General features: G+C 33.7%; 1 protein-coding gene across 2 annotated transcripts; it reads right to left on the reverse strand.

Annotated features, from left to right (window-relative positions):
• Positions 1 to 3,529: 3,529 nt before the first annotated feature.
• LOC126817691 (cell division cycle protein 20 homolog) lies at positions 3,530 to 16,949 on the reverse strand. Of its 2 annotated transcripts, none has more exons than XM_050544805.2 (10): positions 16,836 to 16,949; positions 15,360 to 15,607; positions 14,319 to 14,570; positions 13,275 to 13,403; positions 11,182 to 11,378; positions 8,909 to 9,003; positions 7,295 to 7,529; positions 5,985 to 6,110; positions 5,303 to 5,420; positions 3,530 to 4,457 (listed from the first exon to the last, which is right to left on the reverse strand). In XM_050544805.2, exons 2-10 carry the CDS (start codon positions 15,592 to 15,594, stop codon positions 4,276 to 4,278), a joined length of 1,569 nt encoding a protein of 522 aa, XP_050400762.1. In that variant the 5' UTR covers positions 15,595 to 15,607; positions 16,836 to 16,949; the 3' UTR covers positions 3,530 to 4,275. The 2 variants fall into 2 exon arrangements, with proteins under 2 accessions (XP_050400762.1, XP_050400761.1); XM_050544804.2 differs by having other exon boundaries at positions 16,768 to 16,868.
• Between the last annotated feature and the right edge of the window lie 18 nt (positions 16,950 to 16,967).

A 16,967-nucleotide genomic window follows, 5' to 3' on the forward strand; every position in this document is an offset into this window, starting at 1 on the left:
TTGTCGTCATATGTCACTCCTTAACATAAAGATCAAACAATATTTAAGCTTTTCAGGACAAAGCTTGACAGGGACATTTTGTAAATAAATCATTGAAGATGGGAATAACCATGATCTATCTCAAAAGACTTTTTATTACGATTTCCGTCTTTTTGAAATCAGCAATTTGCCAAGATGAGAACCATACTTTCCTATTTAATTTCTTGGGTCTACTACTGAGAATTGAACTGACCTTTAGTCATATGATTCTTCTAGATGACTCAAACTACTGTACAATAATAATGAATCAGAATGGATATTTTTTTTGTTTTATTTTGTTTGTGTCTGAGAGCAAGTGTAAACTATATAAAAAGAGGAAGGAGATTGTTTTGAAACATATGGTGATAATAGATTGTAGACTGATCTGATAGTAATGTAGGATAGTTGTGTGGCATCTTAAAAGTAGCGTGCTTGCATGATGCAATCGAAAAATTTCTCAGCTCAGTGAAATGTCTCATATAATCGCATCTTCATGTTCTTAAACTACTAATTATATAAGATTACCTCTGCTAAGTAACTGATGTATTCTTGATGTGCTCTGTTTTAGATTTAGGTTAAATGAAATACAGGTGTTCTAAATGACCCGCATCACTAACTGATTAATCTCAGGTGTTGTACCAGGCACTGGTCCAATTTTAGCTTTAATGACAGATGACCTCCTATAAAAACAAACTTTATCCTGTCCTAGAAGGTTAATATGTTCAGTATTTGACTGATAAGTCAACACGTGCCTTTGAGAATATATAGAAAACATATAAATTCACTTGTGAATAACCATTTAGAAATTTTTGAAGGACAAATCTACGGGTAAATGGAAAAAAGTCCCACCGTAGTCTCTTGAGATATAAAATCAAATTCTTATCTGGAAATATATATATCGCAACAGTAAAGCCCAGTGCCCATTTGCTTTGGGCATGGCGGAATTTCCATATTTTGGGGCATTTTTGGTCAGATTGGTGTTATTTTGAATAACAATTGTTTCTTTATTCATTAACAAAGTGATAAAGAAAACAACCAGACCTGCGTCTTGATTAATTTCTCAGTTATTTGATTGCACATTAACATGTGAGAATTCAAGGAACTTTAATTATTCCTGCTACACTAATTTTGTATATGGTAAACTGTCTTTTAAAGATAAATTGAATCTATATTTATGCTAAGAAAATAGATCTGTGTTTTGGATTGCCCAAAAAATCAAATTTAAAATAAGTAGATCTTGCAATCAAACTTGCTGGCGCTTTTATAATAAACATTAAAAAGTTTCAATAAAAGCATTAGCTGTCTGACTTAACCTATTTTTTGGAACTTTATACATGCTTTGGGACTATTTGATTGTTAACACAGCTTCATACTTGGCTTAATCACAAATATTTAAAGGAAAATTGGCAGTTTAATTAATGCAATTTTATACAATGGCAACCGACATATTTTATGTGAAAGTTTAATATAGCCTGAATACATGGTACCACAGATGCAGCAATTTTAGGAGCTCAAAATTTTCTTGGACTAAACACTGAGCGTAGGGGTTCAGTGTTTGACCACTGATATTGACACATTTTAATTAGTGGTGTATCTTTGATTGGACCATGACAAAACAGTTCATTTATTTGTGACCCATGCTTTCATAATTAACCTGCATATACCACTTGATTCAGGAAAATCCATGATTGGACAGGCTAAAGACGGGTAGGCTGGCCTCAAATAGCTATGGAGTATGATATTTAAATTACAATTAAAGATATTAGTTTTAAAAAACATTCATATTTTTCTTTGTGTGCTTTCTCTTCCTTACATTCCAACTCTTTTAGGGTTATTTTACATGCATACCAATGTGTATATACTATGACCTTATTTTTTTTTGTCTCATCCATAATAAAAGGTTTGGAATTTTTGTGCCTTTAATTGCTACATCATGCCTATTTTTTCTATTAATAAATTTCCAACCTTAAGCATGAATGAAAGGATTTTTCATCAGTATTTTAATTAACATGAAACGGAAACTAATCTATTGGCCTATATAGCCAGCTGAATGATAATTAATCTGACAGTCTTCCAACTACTGTCTGTTGAATGTAGGTCTGTTTCATTCCAGGCTGAGATCTTGAATAAAAATTCGCTCATGGCAGCCAATTTTTAAAAAATAATGATTCTTGTTTCTTTTAGATTACACATGTTACGATGACAAAAATATCCTTGAATTAAAGACTATTTCAATTGCCCAATTAATTTATAAATGTTGAGAGGTAGTCCCAGATAACAGATTCCATTCGCAAACCATGCTATTTTCCTTGTGTCCGTTAAACTGTATTACCAAAAGGCTATTGACTTAAAGGGACAATAACACTCTTGCTGGCTTGACAGCTCCAGTAAATAAATATTAGCCTTATTCTAAGTACTAGATGTGTTAGTGTCCTACCTGTTGTGTAAATTATCCATTACATCCTTTTTTACTTGTCCAGAGGGTTTGAAAATATTTTTAAAACCAAGTCACATTTGAAAAGGTTTACATTAGGCTTTTCAAATCATTTAGTTGAATTTTTCCAATTTTTTAAATTAGGTGTGTTAAGATAAAATTTGTGTCATCAATTAATTGGAATATTGTAAAATAGTACAATTTGTTGACCAGAATAAAGATTGGGACATATTATTCAGTTACAACAAGAGTGGTATTGAGCCATGGAGAGAGAGAGAGAGAGAAATGCGGTTTAACGGCCACTCAACACAAACTAGGTCATATTGGGACTAAGATATGGTTCAATTTATTTCAATAATTCGGGTGGCCGAGTGGGCAAGACACTGGCTCGCTAACCTTGAGGTCGAACGATTGATCCCGGCATTGGCCAAGAAAGTACATGAGGATTTTCCGGCATGGTTTCCCCTTGTCAGTGGTGCAGGATGTAGGGCCTGACAAGGACAGTTGTCTATTCATTTGGATGAGATGAAAAACCAAGGTCCTGTCTGTGTATACATTGGCGTGCACGTAAAACATCCCTTGGCAATTGGAATTCGATATAAGAGTAGGCCATGGTGCTGCTGCCCAGGCAAAATTTCCCTCATAGCACACTATATGGCGTATGCCCGTCTTCATTAGCCCAGTATAGGAGCAGAACCGTTGGACGTTAAACCTCATTTCATTTATATAGTTGTCTCTAGATATAGTTTGGTTTGGAAAAATAATCGACCCCAACCGCCGCTGACAAGTTTAAGGGTCATATTGCCTGGATTTTACTATCATCTACTCACCCCACAACTTAATCAATGATTTCAGTGTATTCCTTGACCCCCAAAACATATGGTTTGACACCAAAATTATTACCCTTGACTAAATTCTATGGGAGTTACTGGGTATTATTTGAAATGGTGGCATATTCTGCAAGAGGCCACCCTAGACTACTAAAATCAATCATAAAAAAAAACTTTGTATACAATTTCCAGGTTCACTCGAAATTTGGGGTTTTGCGACTAGACTATTTAGAACAAAATACATTAGTTAAATAAATCAATATTTTTCATTTATTTGATGTAACAGAAACTGTTTAAATCATTAATTGATAACAGACATATCAATAGCACTTATAATACAAACATGATTTCCATAAATAAATAGTTCATCCTCAACTCACCCAGTCTAGGGGTTTGGAAAATAAAGGCAATATTTTTAATCTATATTACTTGAAATTTTAAACCCAATCATCATCGGAATATTTTACTCTGTTGCACAGAAGGAATTGAAAAGTTGTTTTTTGCCTGATCTTTTATTAATTACACTTGTAAACAGGTAGGCCTATATGTACATAAATGTAGGATTACAAAACATTAAATAATTATACATTTACAATACACTTTCTAGTTTTCATAATTTATTAGTTGTTAAAATATGTGTTTAAATAGATGAAAAAAGTTATTCATATAAATGAGAAATTACCAATAACCTAATGGTACATTGTTACACAAAGACATCAAATTGCTATTACTATTCATAACATAACAACCTAAATATACGATAAAATTGACAAATAATAATACATAACATAAATCGGCTAAGTATTAGTAACTAATATCTCATACACACATAACAACAAACCAATGATTTAATTTCCACTAATCTTAGATCCAATTCTAATCTTATTAGAAACTTTGTATACATCTGTAACCCTGTCAGTCATACAGTCTTTATTCAATGAGTCTAAACAAAAGTTATATTCTATTGCACTTTACATGATAAACTTCCATATTTCATCTAATCATTGCTCGTCTGAATGATGTGGAACTGTCTTTGTTCACAGATTTTTGAACTTTTTTCTTTTGGTCATCTACTTCAAAGCACTTCCAGAGTCGTAATGTTTCGTCTGCACCAGCAGAAACAACTGTTGTGCCATCTGGCGACATAGCCATGTGTAAAACACGAGCTGTGTGACCTGTAAAATAGATATTAACAAAGTGATTTTTTTTTTTCATGTTAACGAATACCTGGATTATCTCCCTTTAATCTATAAATATTTTCCTAAATCCACTTTTTTCATTGAACTGAATATTTGCCTCAATCCACTTTTTTTTTTCACTGAACTGAATATTTATACACATTCTCAAAATCATTCTACTTCAGTCACTAATTGGCAGATTTTCATGGATAAATTATTCTTTCTTATGCATGGAAACAGCAATCATATCCACCTATTGTCATTTGAGAGAGAGAAATGGAGTTTACCATCTACTAGACACAACTGGGTCATTTTGGGACTAATATGATTTTGGGACTAACATGGTTCCATTTTATTTCAATAATTCGCTTGTGCGTAGGGGTCTTTAGCAGTTGGAGGAAACCAGAGGACCAGGAGAAAACCCACAAGGTTGGACAGGCGACCCAACCCCCTGTCACATCCCCCCCTATTGGCATTTGAGGGATTCAGAATCTTTTGCAAACTAAAATACTGTGAAAGTTGAATCCCTAAAAGGAATATCTGTCCAAAATTTGATCAATTTCATTTAATATTTACAGTGATGTGATGAATTGAACATTTCCCAACATTCAGCATCCTCTGCAGACCATATAAACCTGCTAAAAATCAAAATCCATTGATGGACCACTTTTTTATCTGATTAATCCAAGCCAAGAGACTATCTACCTTGATAATTTTTCTTCCATTTTTTTTAAAAAAAAGTAAATGTTAAATAATCAATTTGAGTACATTTTAGCTTGGTTAAATCCATGGAATATTGAATATGCAAATGACAATTACCCATGCTTGTCAAAGATTATTACCTGTGAGATCCGCAACTTTTGTCATGGATGGATATTTCCATATTGTTAATTGATTTTGAGCAAAGCCATGACTGGAGATTAATTCTTTATGTTCTTTAGACCATAATAAGGAACACACCTAAAACACAGACAAAAAATATATTAAAAGTATAAGGGTGCACCAGATAGTCAATATTTTAATTGGGTATGTCAACTATCCATCTATATCTTTAATGATTAATGTCAGAGATAAAAAAAAATTTCAACGTCAGGTCTTTAAACCAATTTTATATAAATAAGCTTATATTTTTTAAAAATTTAATCAGTAATTGTTTTCCATATACGGCTGGGGAGTTGAAAAAAATACAATTTTATATTTCAAACCAAATGCATTGGATCCCCTAAATAATCTCCACAACCAAACAGTTATCAAAGGAATCTTATACATTGATTTAGAAATGTATTGCTAGAAATGAATGTTTTACTGATCTATATCCCCTCCAAACACCTGATAACATTTCAGAATCTGCATGAAAAACTACTCTGGAAAAAATGTGTCTCATAAATTCTTCACTTGGATAGCAATACTCCCCTTTCATCAGCCTTGTGACTTGCATAGAATAACAAGATGACAATATAATATTCTAGGTACATTTCATTGATTCTGTAAGGTACTTAAATTCTAATATAAAAGTACACCTACCTGTGATTTGGCATCTACACTACTAAGATGTGTTCCTGTATTACAATTCCAGAAACATATCTGTCTATCTGCAGTACCTCCTCCACTTGCTAAGATACCAGGTTGCCATGGACACCATGATAATGCCTATAAAACAGTTTTAGTCATGAGTTACTCATATATTCAGTGTCAGAAATTTGCATCATGAAATAATCTGATAAATTGTGAATGACCTAAGCTAATAATTTCTTTATGAAAAATCCTGTTAACTTTATTAAATACAGAATTTATTTAACATTTTCTGATTAAATCTTATTCATAAAAGAATGTGTAAGCTTATATAATTTCCGTAAAAATAAAAACCAGCGCCTGCCAGGCAGGATACGCCAACATTTTGCAAGAGATGAATAGAGAACAAGCTAAACAAAAAGTGACTTTTCGTAAAATCAAGGGTCATAATTCATGAAATTACGATCCAATATGCACGAATACCGACAGGAACCAAGATCTTTGGGTTATAAAGATATATTTCAAGTTTCATCAAAACCTTGATATACCATATATTTACACTATTTGCGTATGAGGGGTGGCCATTTTGTCCGGCAGTTTTGGTCTGATTTTTACGAAATTCTACCTCAGCCGTCATTAGGGTGTAATGGTGAAATATTCAAACGTTTTTTCAATAATTGTGACATCTAGAGGGACGACAAGCTAAAAACACGATATTTCGTACAATCAGGGGCCATAATTCAGGAAGTTACGATCCGATATGCACAAATATCGAAAGGAACTAAGATCTTTGGGTAAAACATGCATTTCATGTTTCATCAAAGTTATGACCTCTAGAGGATCCACAACCTTGATATACCATATTTTTACACTATTTGCGTTCGAGGGGCGGCCATTATGTCCGGCAGTTTTAGTCTTATTTTCACAATTTTTTGTACAATCAGGGGCCATAATTCAGGAAGTTACGATCCGATATGCGCAAATATAGAAAGGAACCAAGATCTTTGGGTTATAAACATGCATTTCAAGTTTCATCAAACTCAGATGAAAATTGTGATTTCTTGAGTGTCCACAAGCTAAAAATGTGATTTTTCGTACAATCAGGGGCCATAACCCATGAAGTTATCGTCCGATATATGCCAATATCGAAAGGAACCAAGATCTTTGGGAGATAGACCTATATTTTAAGTTTCGTCGAAATCGGATAAAAATTGTGACCTGTAGAATACACACAACAAATTGTGGACTTCCGGACGAACAAACAGCGTCAATGGCATAATATGTCCACATGAAAATGTGGGCGGATAAAAAGTTCATCTTACCTTAACAGCAGCTTGATGTTGGGAAAATACATGTAATGGTTGATTATCTTCTGGTAAATTATTAAACTGTGCCGACCAGATATTTAATATATTATCATTACCACCACTAGCTAGAAACTTGCCATCTGGTGACCAGCGTAACCCACACACTTCTTGACTATGACCAGCTAAAGTTGCTACATGATGTTGAGGAACTCGCACATCATGATGATGAATGTTACCACTTCTTGAGCCACTGCGTTAACCAAAAAAAACAACCAAAAATGATCATTGCTATAAATAAGGACGTTGAAGTCATACATGTCAAGTATAAGCTTATATATATATTGTATATTGTATACACTGGTTAAAACTGAGCCAATTCTACAATGAATATGGTCAACGCTCACAATTGCCATTTCCGCCAATTGCGTTAAAAATATAATTTTGTTAATAAAATACTCAATCTAGTGAAATTTTTGACGATAACTTTTTTCTGTATGTCGATAATTTCTATTTTGCCTCAAAGCTTTGATTATCAGTCCATTACAGTTTATTTTGGCTTGGCTGAGTCAGTTATTAATCAATGAGGTATCGATAATATGGCTATCTTTTGTCTATTATTAATTAATCTCTGATTAGTGTTAATAGGTATTTACAGTAAGAGTAGTAATAAACTAATTAAAAGACAAAAGATTTAAATTATTTGTCCTCAAATACGAATCGGTGGCTTTTTTGATGGTTTCTATAATTAAAATGGCCTTTGATTTGTTTGTGTTTATGCTTTCTGTATGATCTTTTCTTATTGTACGGTACTATTAATAAATAAAGCCAGGTTTGCTGTTACAATTTATAAATGCATAAATATTCTTGGTGTTTTCGAAATTCAGTTATCAAATAAAAATATCAAATCGTATCATGACTTGGGTCGTTAGTGAAAATTTTAACAGCCTTCGTCCAATAATAATAATGGAAGAATGTCAGATTATTTTAGTATGCCACCACCAAAATGATCCAAGGCTACAGATGATACTCTCATGTATAAATCTAAAGTCAATCGGATATTAACTTTAGCCTTTAGAGCGTCCACAAGATATTTCAAATTGATCAAGGGCCATAACTCTGGCAGTTATTATCGGGTATTGTTGAAAATCAATAGGCTTCTTTATCTCATGATCTTAAACATTGTGTATAAATTTACAGTCAATCAGATATTAACTTTAGCCTCTAAGAGCATCCACGAGATTTTTCAAAGTGATCAAGGGCCATAACACTGGCAGTAATTATCAGTAATCGCTGAAAGTCATTAGGCTTCTTCGTCTCATGGCCTTAAACACTATGTATAAATTTAAAATCAATCGGATATTAACTTTAGCCTCTAGAGCATCCACAAAATGTAATAAAAGTTTTGGCAGAAAGAATATATGGTTAATAAATTGAAATGAAGAATTGGCGGGAAAAAAATGGAACCCAGAGTGAGCAATGAATATGGTTAAGTTTTCCATAAATGACAAGCATTTTCAAAAATTTTAATATCTGATCATTATAGATTAGATGTCCCCTACTTTTACAAACGTTTTGCATTGTAATTTAAATATTAGCTTACATTTATTTAGAAAATTTGAACAATCATACCTGCTAAGAATAAATGAATTCCAGGAAAGTGAACTAACACGTGCTGAGTGACCAGCCATATTTCTTAATCTTTTCTGTTCCACCACATCCCACAACTGAAGCAAACATATTCTGTAGTTATTACATTTTTATGTTGTAAACAATGGTCCGATTTCTTGAAATCAATCATTTTTCATTTTAGTTTTCTTTGGAAATATAAACCAGAATATATCTTGTCACTTTGCATTTCATCTATCTGGTAACATATCTTATGCAATTTTACTTTTCCACATTGTCAAAACTTGATTGCATGGCTAAGGCTAAGAGTATAGGTTTTGACAGAAATTGCATGAGACCCATCACCATTGCTCAAATTATATACCGTAAAACTAGACTCTTTTCCATAACCCCATTTTTATACATGGGTGACATGGCTACATACTGGACTTCCACCATGTATATAATAATAATAGAATCCAACAACATGTACAGATTAGTGCACATAATAATAATAATTAAAACTAGATCTGCCAGGCATATACATGTATAAAAGCTTTCATATTCACAGTCACTTCCTGTCACGGTTATCTAAAGAAAAAAATAATTATTAAAAAATCGGTCAAAAACTCGCGAAGTTATAAATCTAAATATAGCGAGCAACATTTTGCCCGGGTAAAAAAATTATCTGAAAAATAAAGGGAATTTGCTCTAATTTGCAGAAAAAATGGACCAAGCCGTTTAAAACGGGATGGATCAGAAAATGAACTCAAAAATGGCGGGGAAAGTATCGAAAAATTAAAGTAGAATGGAACTTTTATTTTTCGAAACAGACTGACCTCAGCTATTCGAATACCGTTATATGGGTAAAATTTGTAAATTTTAAAAAATTATGGGATTAAATTGTCCTGTAAACAGCTTTGTCGGCATGAAAAAGATCAAAGGCGAAATTCAAAATATTGAAATACCAAAAATTTGACCCTGATACAGGCTGCCCAGGAATGTTTTCATTTTGGAAATAGGAGACGAATACTCCAAAATACAGACTTTTCTGTTTATTTTCACTCCTGTTAACGTGGAATTTAACTTTTTTTTAGATTCAATTCAAAATGGCCACCATCAGTTGATCGAAATCATAATTCTTCTCTAAACGTTTTTTAGGTATTCCTTCAAGGATTCAGAAAATGTAACTCCCATGTCTGTAAGTAAAATATCACAAAAGCCTTAGGGATTTTGCACGTTTCAAGATGGTGGCACTTCTAGTTTGATCGACAGACTTCATATTTTGTGATTTCAAGGCAATCTGACCTGCTTTTTGTCGATTTTTTTGAAAAATCTCATCATTAATTTCTCCAAGGGGAGATAATTTTTTTTAATTGTGTTAGTCTGTGTTTTTCTGTGTATGATGTCTTATCCGTGTATTTGTTTTTGTGTAAATTTTGTGTGGTGCAGTCCCCATGCACTTATATAATTTCTAATGACATTGTTCAAATCCTGTCAGTAAGATCTCCTTACATTCCAAAATTCATGAAATCGTGCAAATATTAAAGAAGTTGTCAAGTTGGTCTCAACTTCCTGGACGAAATCACAGCGACCCATTTTGGGGAGGGTAGGTCAAAGTTTAAAAAAGATCCTATGGTTAGATTCTGAGAAATCCGATTTGTAGAAAACACACACACAAAAAAAAAATATAATAATAATAATAATCTTACATGTAACAGAAACAATAAGCTTTCATATGAAATATATGAAAGCTTAAAGATACATTATGGGAGATTCGATAACGAGTTGACAGTTCTCACTATAATAGTTAAAAACTAGATAACGTAAAGGCAATTTGCTGAAAATTTCATTCAACTTGATCCACTATGAACCGAAAACTAAGCGAATAAAATTTCTGCCTAGCCTCGGTAATCATTGCTAAAGTCAGTACAATAAACAGCATAGTCTCGATTATCTATATAATCGTTTAATCGAGAAGGAAAGTTATGCAGTAAATCGGCTCACAATCCACTTAAGATCACAGGCTAGCGATGCCATCTAGAGTTGATTATGGTCTGGATAAGTTAATTAATGTCTAATTAATAATTTAGATAACATTTCAGGCCTAAAGAAAGACCTGCAATAGACAGATTTAGCTCTTGCATAATGTATGTTTAAATAATCCAAATTTGAAGTAAAAGACATGGCTAGCAATACTGAGCTGAGTATTCACTATTCAGACAATGGAAACTATGCATGTATCATTTTGTACATTCAACTGTTAAACTTTACATGATCTGATAATCAATTTATACCTGAACTTCTCCAGTACTCGTTCCAACAGCCAAATAATTTCCTTCTTTAACCCAAGACACAGCACCAATATATTCATCATCATTATCCATACCCATTAGTTGTGTTATAGTACCGGTTGTACCATTCCATAAATATACGGCACCACCCAGGCATACAGCTAAATTATTGGTTACAGACCAGTCTAAAAGGTTTAAATCTGTAATAAAAGACAGAAAATATATAACAATTAAAAGCTAAATGTCATTTGACTTTGAGGAATAATGTGAATTTACAATTATTGTAAATTGTTATGAATCTGAAGAGTTGCCTACGGAAAAACTACAGGTAGACAAGTTTTCTATTGTTTAATAAAACCAAATAAACTATTTATAATGTTTTAACAGAACAGACTTAATTTCTACAATGTTAATTTCAAGGGTAATTATCTGAATAACAACAAGATGACTAGTTATCAGTCACCATACCGCAATCTTGCACTTGTTTGGAAGGCATAAGGAAAAAAAACTAGTCAGAAGATTCATACACTATCACAGTAGCTGGGCAAGGCAGGGATGCTACTCCCTGTAATATTTACACAACAACCTTTGCCTACCTCAATCAGCTGCTGTATGTTAAACAATAAGCTTATATAGTACATCAGAAAATAAAATACTATAATACTAAATAGATTAATGTTTGTACAAAGTTTCAAAATAATTTCTTGAACAGATAATGAAACGAAATCAGGATGGAAGGACAGTCATCAGAAAAGAAAATAATAGGTAGATGAATGTGAAACTGAAAGTGTTATAAAGGTATCTTGAACAGTTTCTGAGATATGCTCTAGAATAATAATAATTATATAGCAAAAACTAAGTCAAATGTGTAGTAAAAATTCAAAAATCATTCAACAGAGAAATTTGTTTCCATGGAAACACAAAAATTATTGAATCCGAGAAATTTCTAATTAGCTAATAGCACAACTTCTATCACAGGTTGATGTTTGTACAAAGTTTCATGAAGACATCTTTAATGGTTTGTGAGACATGCGCCAGAAACAAAATTGTACCCCAAAAATTTGTTTCCATGAAATCACAAAAAAAATATAAATCCAATTCCTAAATAGCAAAAGGCACAACTACTGTAATAGGTTGATGTGTGTGCAAAGTTTCAAAAACATATCTTGAATTGTTTCCGAGAACTTTCAAATTAGCAAAAGGCACAAGTACTATAATAGGTTGATGTTTATACAAAGTTTCATAAAGATATCTTGAATTGTTTATGAGATATGCTCTGGAAACACAAAAATATAAATCCCAGTTCCTAAATAGCAAAAGGCACAACTAATGTAATAGGTTGATGTGTCAAATTTGTTTCCATGGAAACACAAAAAATATAAATCTCAGAAATTCCTAAATAGCAAAAGGCACAACTACTGTAATAGGTTGTTGATGATGTGTGTATAAAAAGTTTCAAAAAGATATCTTGAAGGGTTTATGATGAGATACATGTATGCTCTTGAAACAAAATTTTACACCAAAAACTAAGCCAAATTTGTTTCCATGGAAGCACAAAAAATATAAATCACAGAAATTCCTAAATAACAAAAGGCACAACTGCTGTAAAAGGTTAATGTGTGTACAAAGTTTCAAAAAGATATCTTGAGCAGTTTATGAGATATGCTCCGAAAACTAAATTGGGACGGACAGACAGACAGACTCCATTTCAATATCCCTCCCTAACTTCGTGCGGCAGGATAATAAGCAGGAAATCCTTCATAAGAAATGGTGCTTAACATCCTACTTTTCTACTCAATCCGGGCTAATGAAGACTTGGGCATACGCCATGCAGTGTGGTATGAGGGAAATTTTTGCCTGACAGCAGCGTTACAGTCTGTTATTTTGAATACAAACTGTCAAGTGCTCATTTACTGGTCACTGACAAGAAGAAATAACAGCAGAAACTCCAAAGGAACTCTCTCAGCCAACACTGGGATCTAACCTGGGACCCCCATTAGCGAACCAGCACTTTACTAAGTCACAGCAGCTTCCCGACCAAAAGCAAAATGCTTCACACATACATTTTGATAATAGTTTATATTACATGTACTTACAGTAATCATCCATTATGTCTGGTGCATCCAATATTCTTTCTGGTACCTGGGGTACTTGACGCATTGCTTTCTTACTAGTGGAAGCGGTTTTGGATGAACTATACAAAACACGAAGGTTACTGTTAAAACCTGTAAATAAATCAAACAAAAATATTAATTTACGCTAATTGATAAACAAATGACACAATGATAATCTATATCAAAAATCAAATCAATTTGTTTACTTCACACTGAAATATAAAACGAAATGAAGACAGGATGCCATAAGGTTTGCTATGAGTATGAGGAAAATCTTTTATGTGCACGCCAATGCATACACAGGACCTCAATTTTTCGTCCCATCGAACAAGTATGGTATGTTGTCTCTTGCAGGCCCTCTCTCCTGCACCACTCACAACGGGGAAACACACCGAAAAATCCAGATGATCTTTCTCTGCCTACACCAAGGTTGAAAACGGGACATCCAGGTTAGCGAGCAGACGTCTTATTCACTGAGCCAATGCTGCCCAAGAAGTGCTATTCTTTTTGTCATTTCATAAACCATTCTACCAGACCAGTACCCATTTACAGCTGGGAAAACAAGAATACAGGTCAATATAAAGTCCAAGTGTCTTATTTAATGACATAAGAACTTGATAGTCTTTCTAAGCACAATTCGGAGTCTAAAACCTGCCATCACTTGGTTGGCAATCCTACCCTTTAACTGTAACCATTGTTCAAAATCCCTCCTTCCACAATCTGCAATTCTAAATCACAGTTCTTTATTAGAAAGACAATTTACATGTACATGTATGCAAATTTTATGTGCTTTTATCTTGCTTGATTGCGGGTTCTAGAAATATAATAAATCTGTATTCATATGGCATTCCGTGGAACACACTGTGGTCCACTACTGAAACAGGTCTTCTGTCATTGCATAGGTTCCAACAGCATAAAATTTAAGTTGAGATGTTTCAGCAGTGAAGCCCTATTATTTCAAATGTATCCTCCTACCCAACTTTCATACAAATACAGTAGTACCAGACCAGTATGTTGTGAACTTACTTTCTGGTGCTGAAGGTGCTTTGGCTTTGAAGGAAAGTATTTTACTGCTCATTAAATCACCATTTAAATTCTCATTCATGACTCGTTTGTATTCCTTCTCTGATGGACTCAATAATGCTTCACTTTCATCTGGTCCTTTTTGCTCCATCATATGTTTATAATGTCCAAGATTAAACTGTGAAGTACTACGATTAGGAATAAACCTATCTCCTCCTGGAGTTCTGGTTCGGTTGCCAGGTGTGCCAAGTTTCCCTATTTAAAAACAAAACATAATTTTTTTTACATTGACATTGTTTGGAACTGAAAATGTGCTACCGTACATATCTAATAAACTATGGTACACTGGTCTAAAGCGGTGGACACACTAGCCGAATGATTCGGCCAAATCGTTCGGCGTCGAAATTCGCCTAGTGTGTCCACTGTCATTCGGCCGAATGATTCGCCCGAATCAAACAGGTTTGATATATTCGTCCGAATACTTAATTCGCCTGGTGTGTCCGCTTAGCATTCGGCCGAATATAGAATTCATTAGCCAATCGCCACTCATATCGAGAAGTCACGTGATAGAGTGAAGACATAGACGCTGCCATGTTTAATCATGTGACGTGAAAGGTGATGCACTCGGCAGGTTGAATCGGGCGAAGCATTCGGCTAGTGTGTCCACCCATTCGGCCGAATAAAATTTGGCGCCGATTGATTCGGCTAATGTGTCCACTGCTTAAGCACTACTGACAATGACAATAGAAAACAGCATAAACCAGTCTCCAACACCATAAGCTTAAATTGTTTCAATGGCATTTAGTAATTGAACTAGAATGCACAGTTCACAATTCTATGGAATACAATTACTTTACAACATTCCAACTAGGTTTCTCTGGTTATTATCAAGCAATTGATGATAAAATATGTAATATAACAAACAAGGCAATATGGGTTAGTGATGACCAACCAGAGACACCCTTGGCCTTCTAGTTCTAATTGCCTTGAAGGAAACCTAACAAACTTAATTAAAGTAATGTAATTATTAAACAGTAAGTTTACCTCCTGATTTTGGAGTCTTTTTTGACGATCCTGATGCAGAACTGGAAGGAGTTTTGGATCCGCTAAATGATTTATTAGCATTCTTCTTTGGCGTTTTCAAACTTATATTTAAAGAAGCATTACATTCTGAATCATTTAATGCTTTCCTTTGATAACCCATTGGAGCCGCTCGTGTCAAAGGAGCATCCATTCTTAATACACTATTCAACTCATTTTCTAGAGTAAACTGAGCCATAACTACTATAGACCTGGAATAATTAAAAATAGTTGTAGTACTAGTAGTAGTAGGTATTAGGTTCTGGTAGTGGCGGTAGTTATTTATAATTCGTTACTAAAGTAACTAAGCCATAGCCATAGGCTACAATGTTGCGACCATTTCTAGTTGCCAAAGACTAGAGATTTATCTCCTTTAAAGAATCTAAGTCTCTAACTCAGTATCATCCAAAGTCTTACACGTTGAAAATATGAATTATTTGTCAATTCAAATCAACATTGTTGTTGTGATCTTACCAGGAAAAAGTAGGCTTCTGATATCCAATATTTAAGACAAAATAAACATTTTACCATTGGTACACGAATCGTGTAGGCCTACCATAAATAGTGCGTTTCAGCGTCATTTGTAACAAGTGACCAGAAAGAACGAGGCTAGACATATTCCACAACTGATGTCAAACGGTGACGCCATATCTTATCGGGAGAGCATGCATTGACGACGCTAGAAATTGCTATTCGGTTGAGAGTTGAGACTCCTGACGTATTTCGCTGAACATTAACTGATTTGAAATTAGGCCTAGAGTCAAAACGGAAACAATTGAATGTAAATCAGATACAATCAGATTACATTATGCGTTGCTACCCATTTTGGGTAAATTTCTAGGTCTCAAATATTAGCGATTTAGCTCCTTTAAAGGCTCAATACCACTCTTGTTGTAACTGAATAATATGTCCCAATCTTTATTCTGGTCAACAAATTGTACTATTTAGAATATTGATGATACAAATTTCATCTTAACACACCTTATTTAAAGTTTTTGAAAAATTCAACATAATGGTTTGAAACGTCTAACGTAAACCTTTTCAAATGAAACTTCGATTTAAAAATATTTTCGAACCCTCTGGACAACTAAAATAGGATGTAATGGGTAATTTACACAACAGGTAGGACACTTAAACATCTAGTACTTAGATAGAGATATTATTTATTTTCTGGAGTTTTCAAGCCAGCAAGAGTGTTATTATCCCTTTAACTATGCTTCATCTGCAACAAATTGAAGTTCTGAGATTAGGTTGTCTGTTCAGAATCGGACTGTGACTGTGTAAGACTAAACACTAGGCTAAGTGACGTGTTGTATGACTTATATGTAGATCTATGTTGATAAAAAAAATAGTAAAATCTGGATCAATCTACCCAAAAATATTGAGTCTCAGAAATATAACCGCCTCCGATAACGCCTCTATATTACCGGCGATACTCACTTTACTTTTTACACTTATTTTACAATAATTACTAGCTCGTTGTATCTTTTTATAAACCTTTTCAACAAGTTTGTGCAAGTCTTCTGTTTCTGGACTTGTAATATACGATTTGTGTGTCCCGCTAGTTGATTG

This window comes from Patella vulgata, chromosome 4 (assembly GCF_932274485.2).
Source record: "Patella vulgata chromosome 4, xgPatVulg1.2, whole genome shotgun sequence".
Classification (NCBI taxonomy): domain Eukaryota; kingdom Metazoa; phylum Mollusca; class Gastropoda; family Patellidae; genus Patella; species Patella vulgata.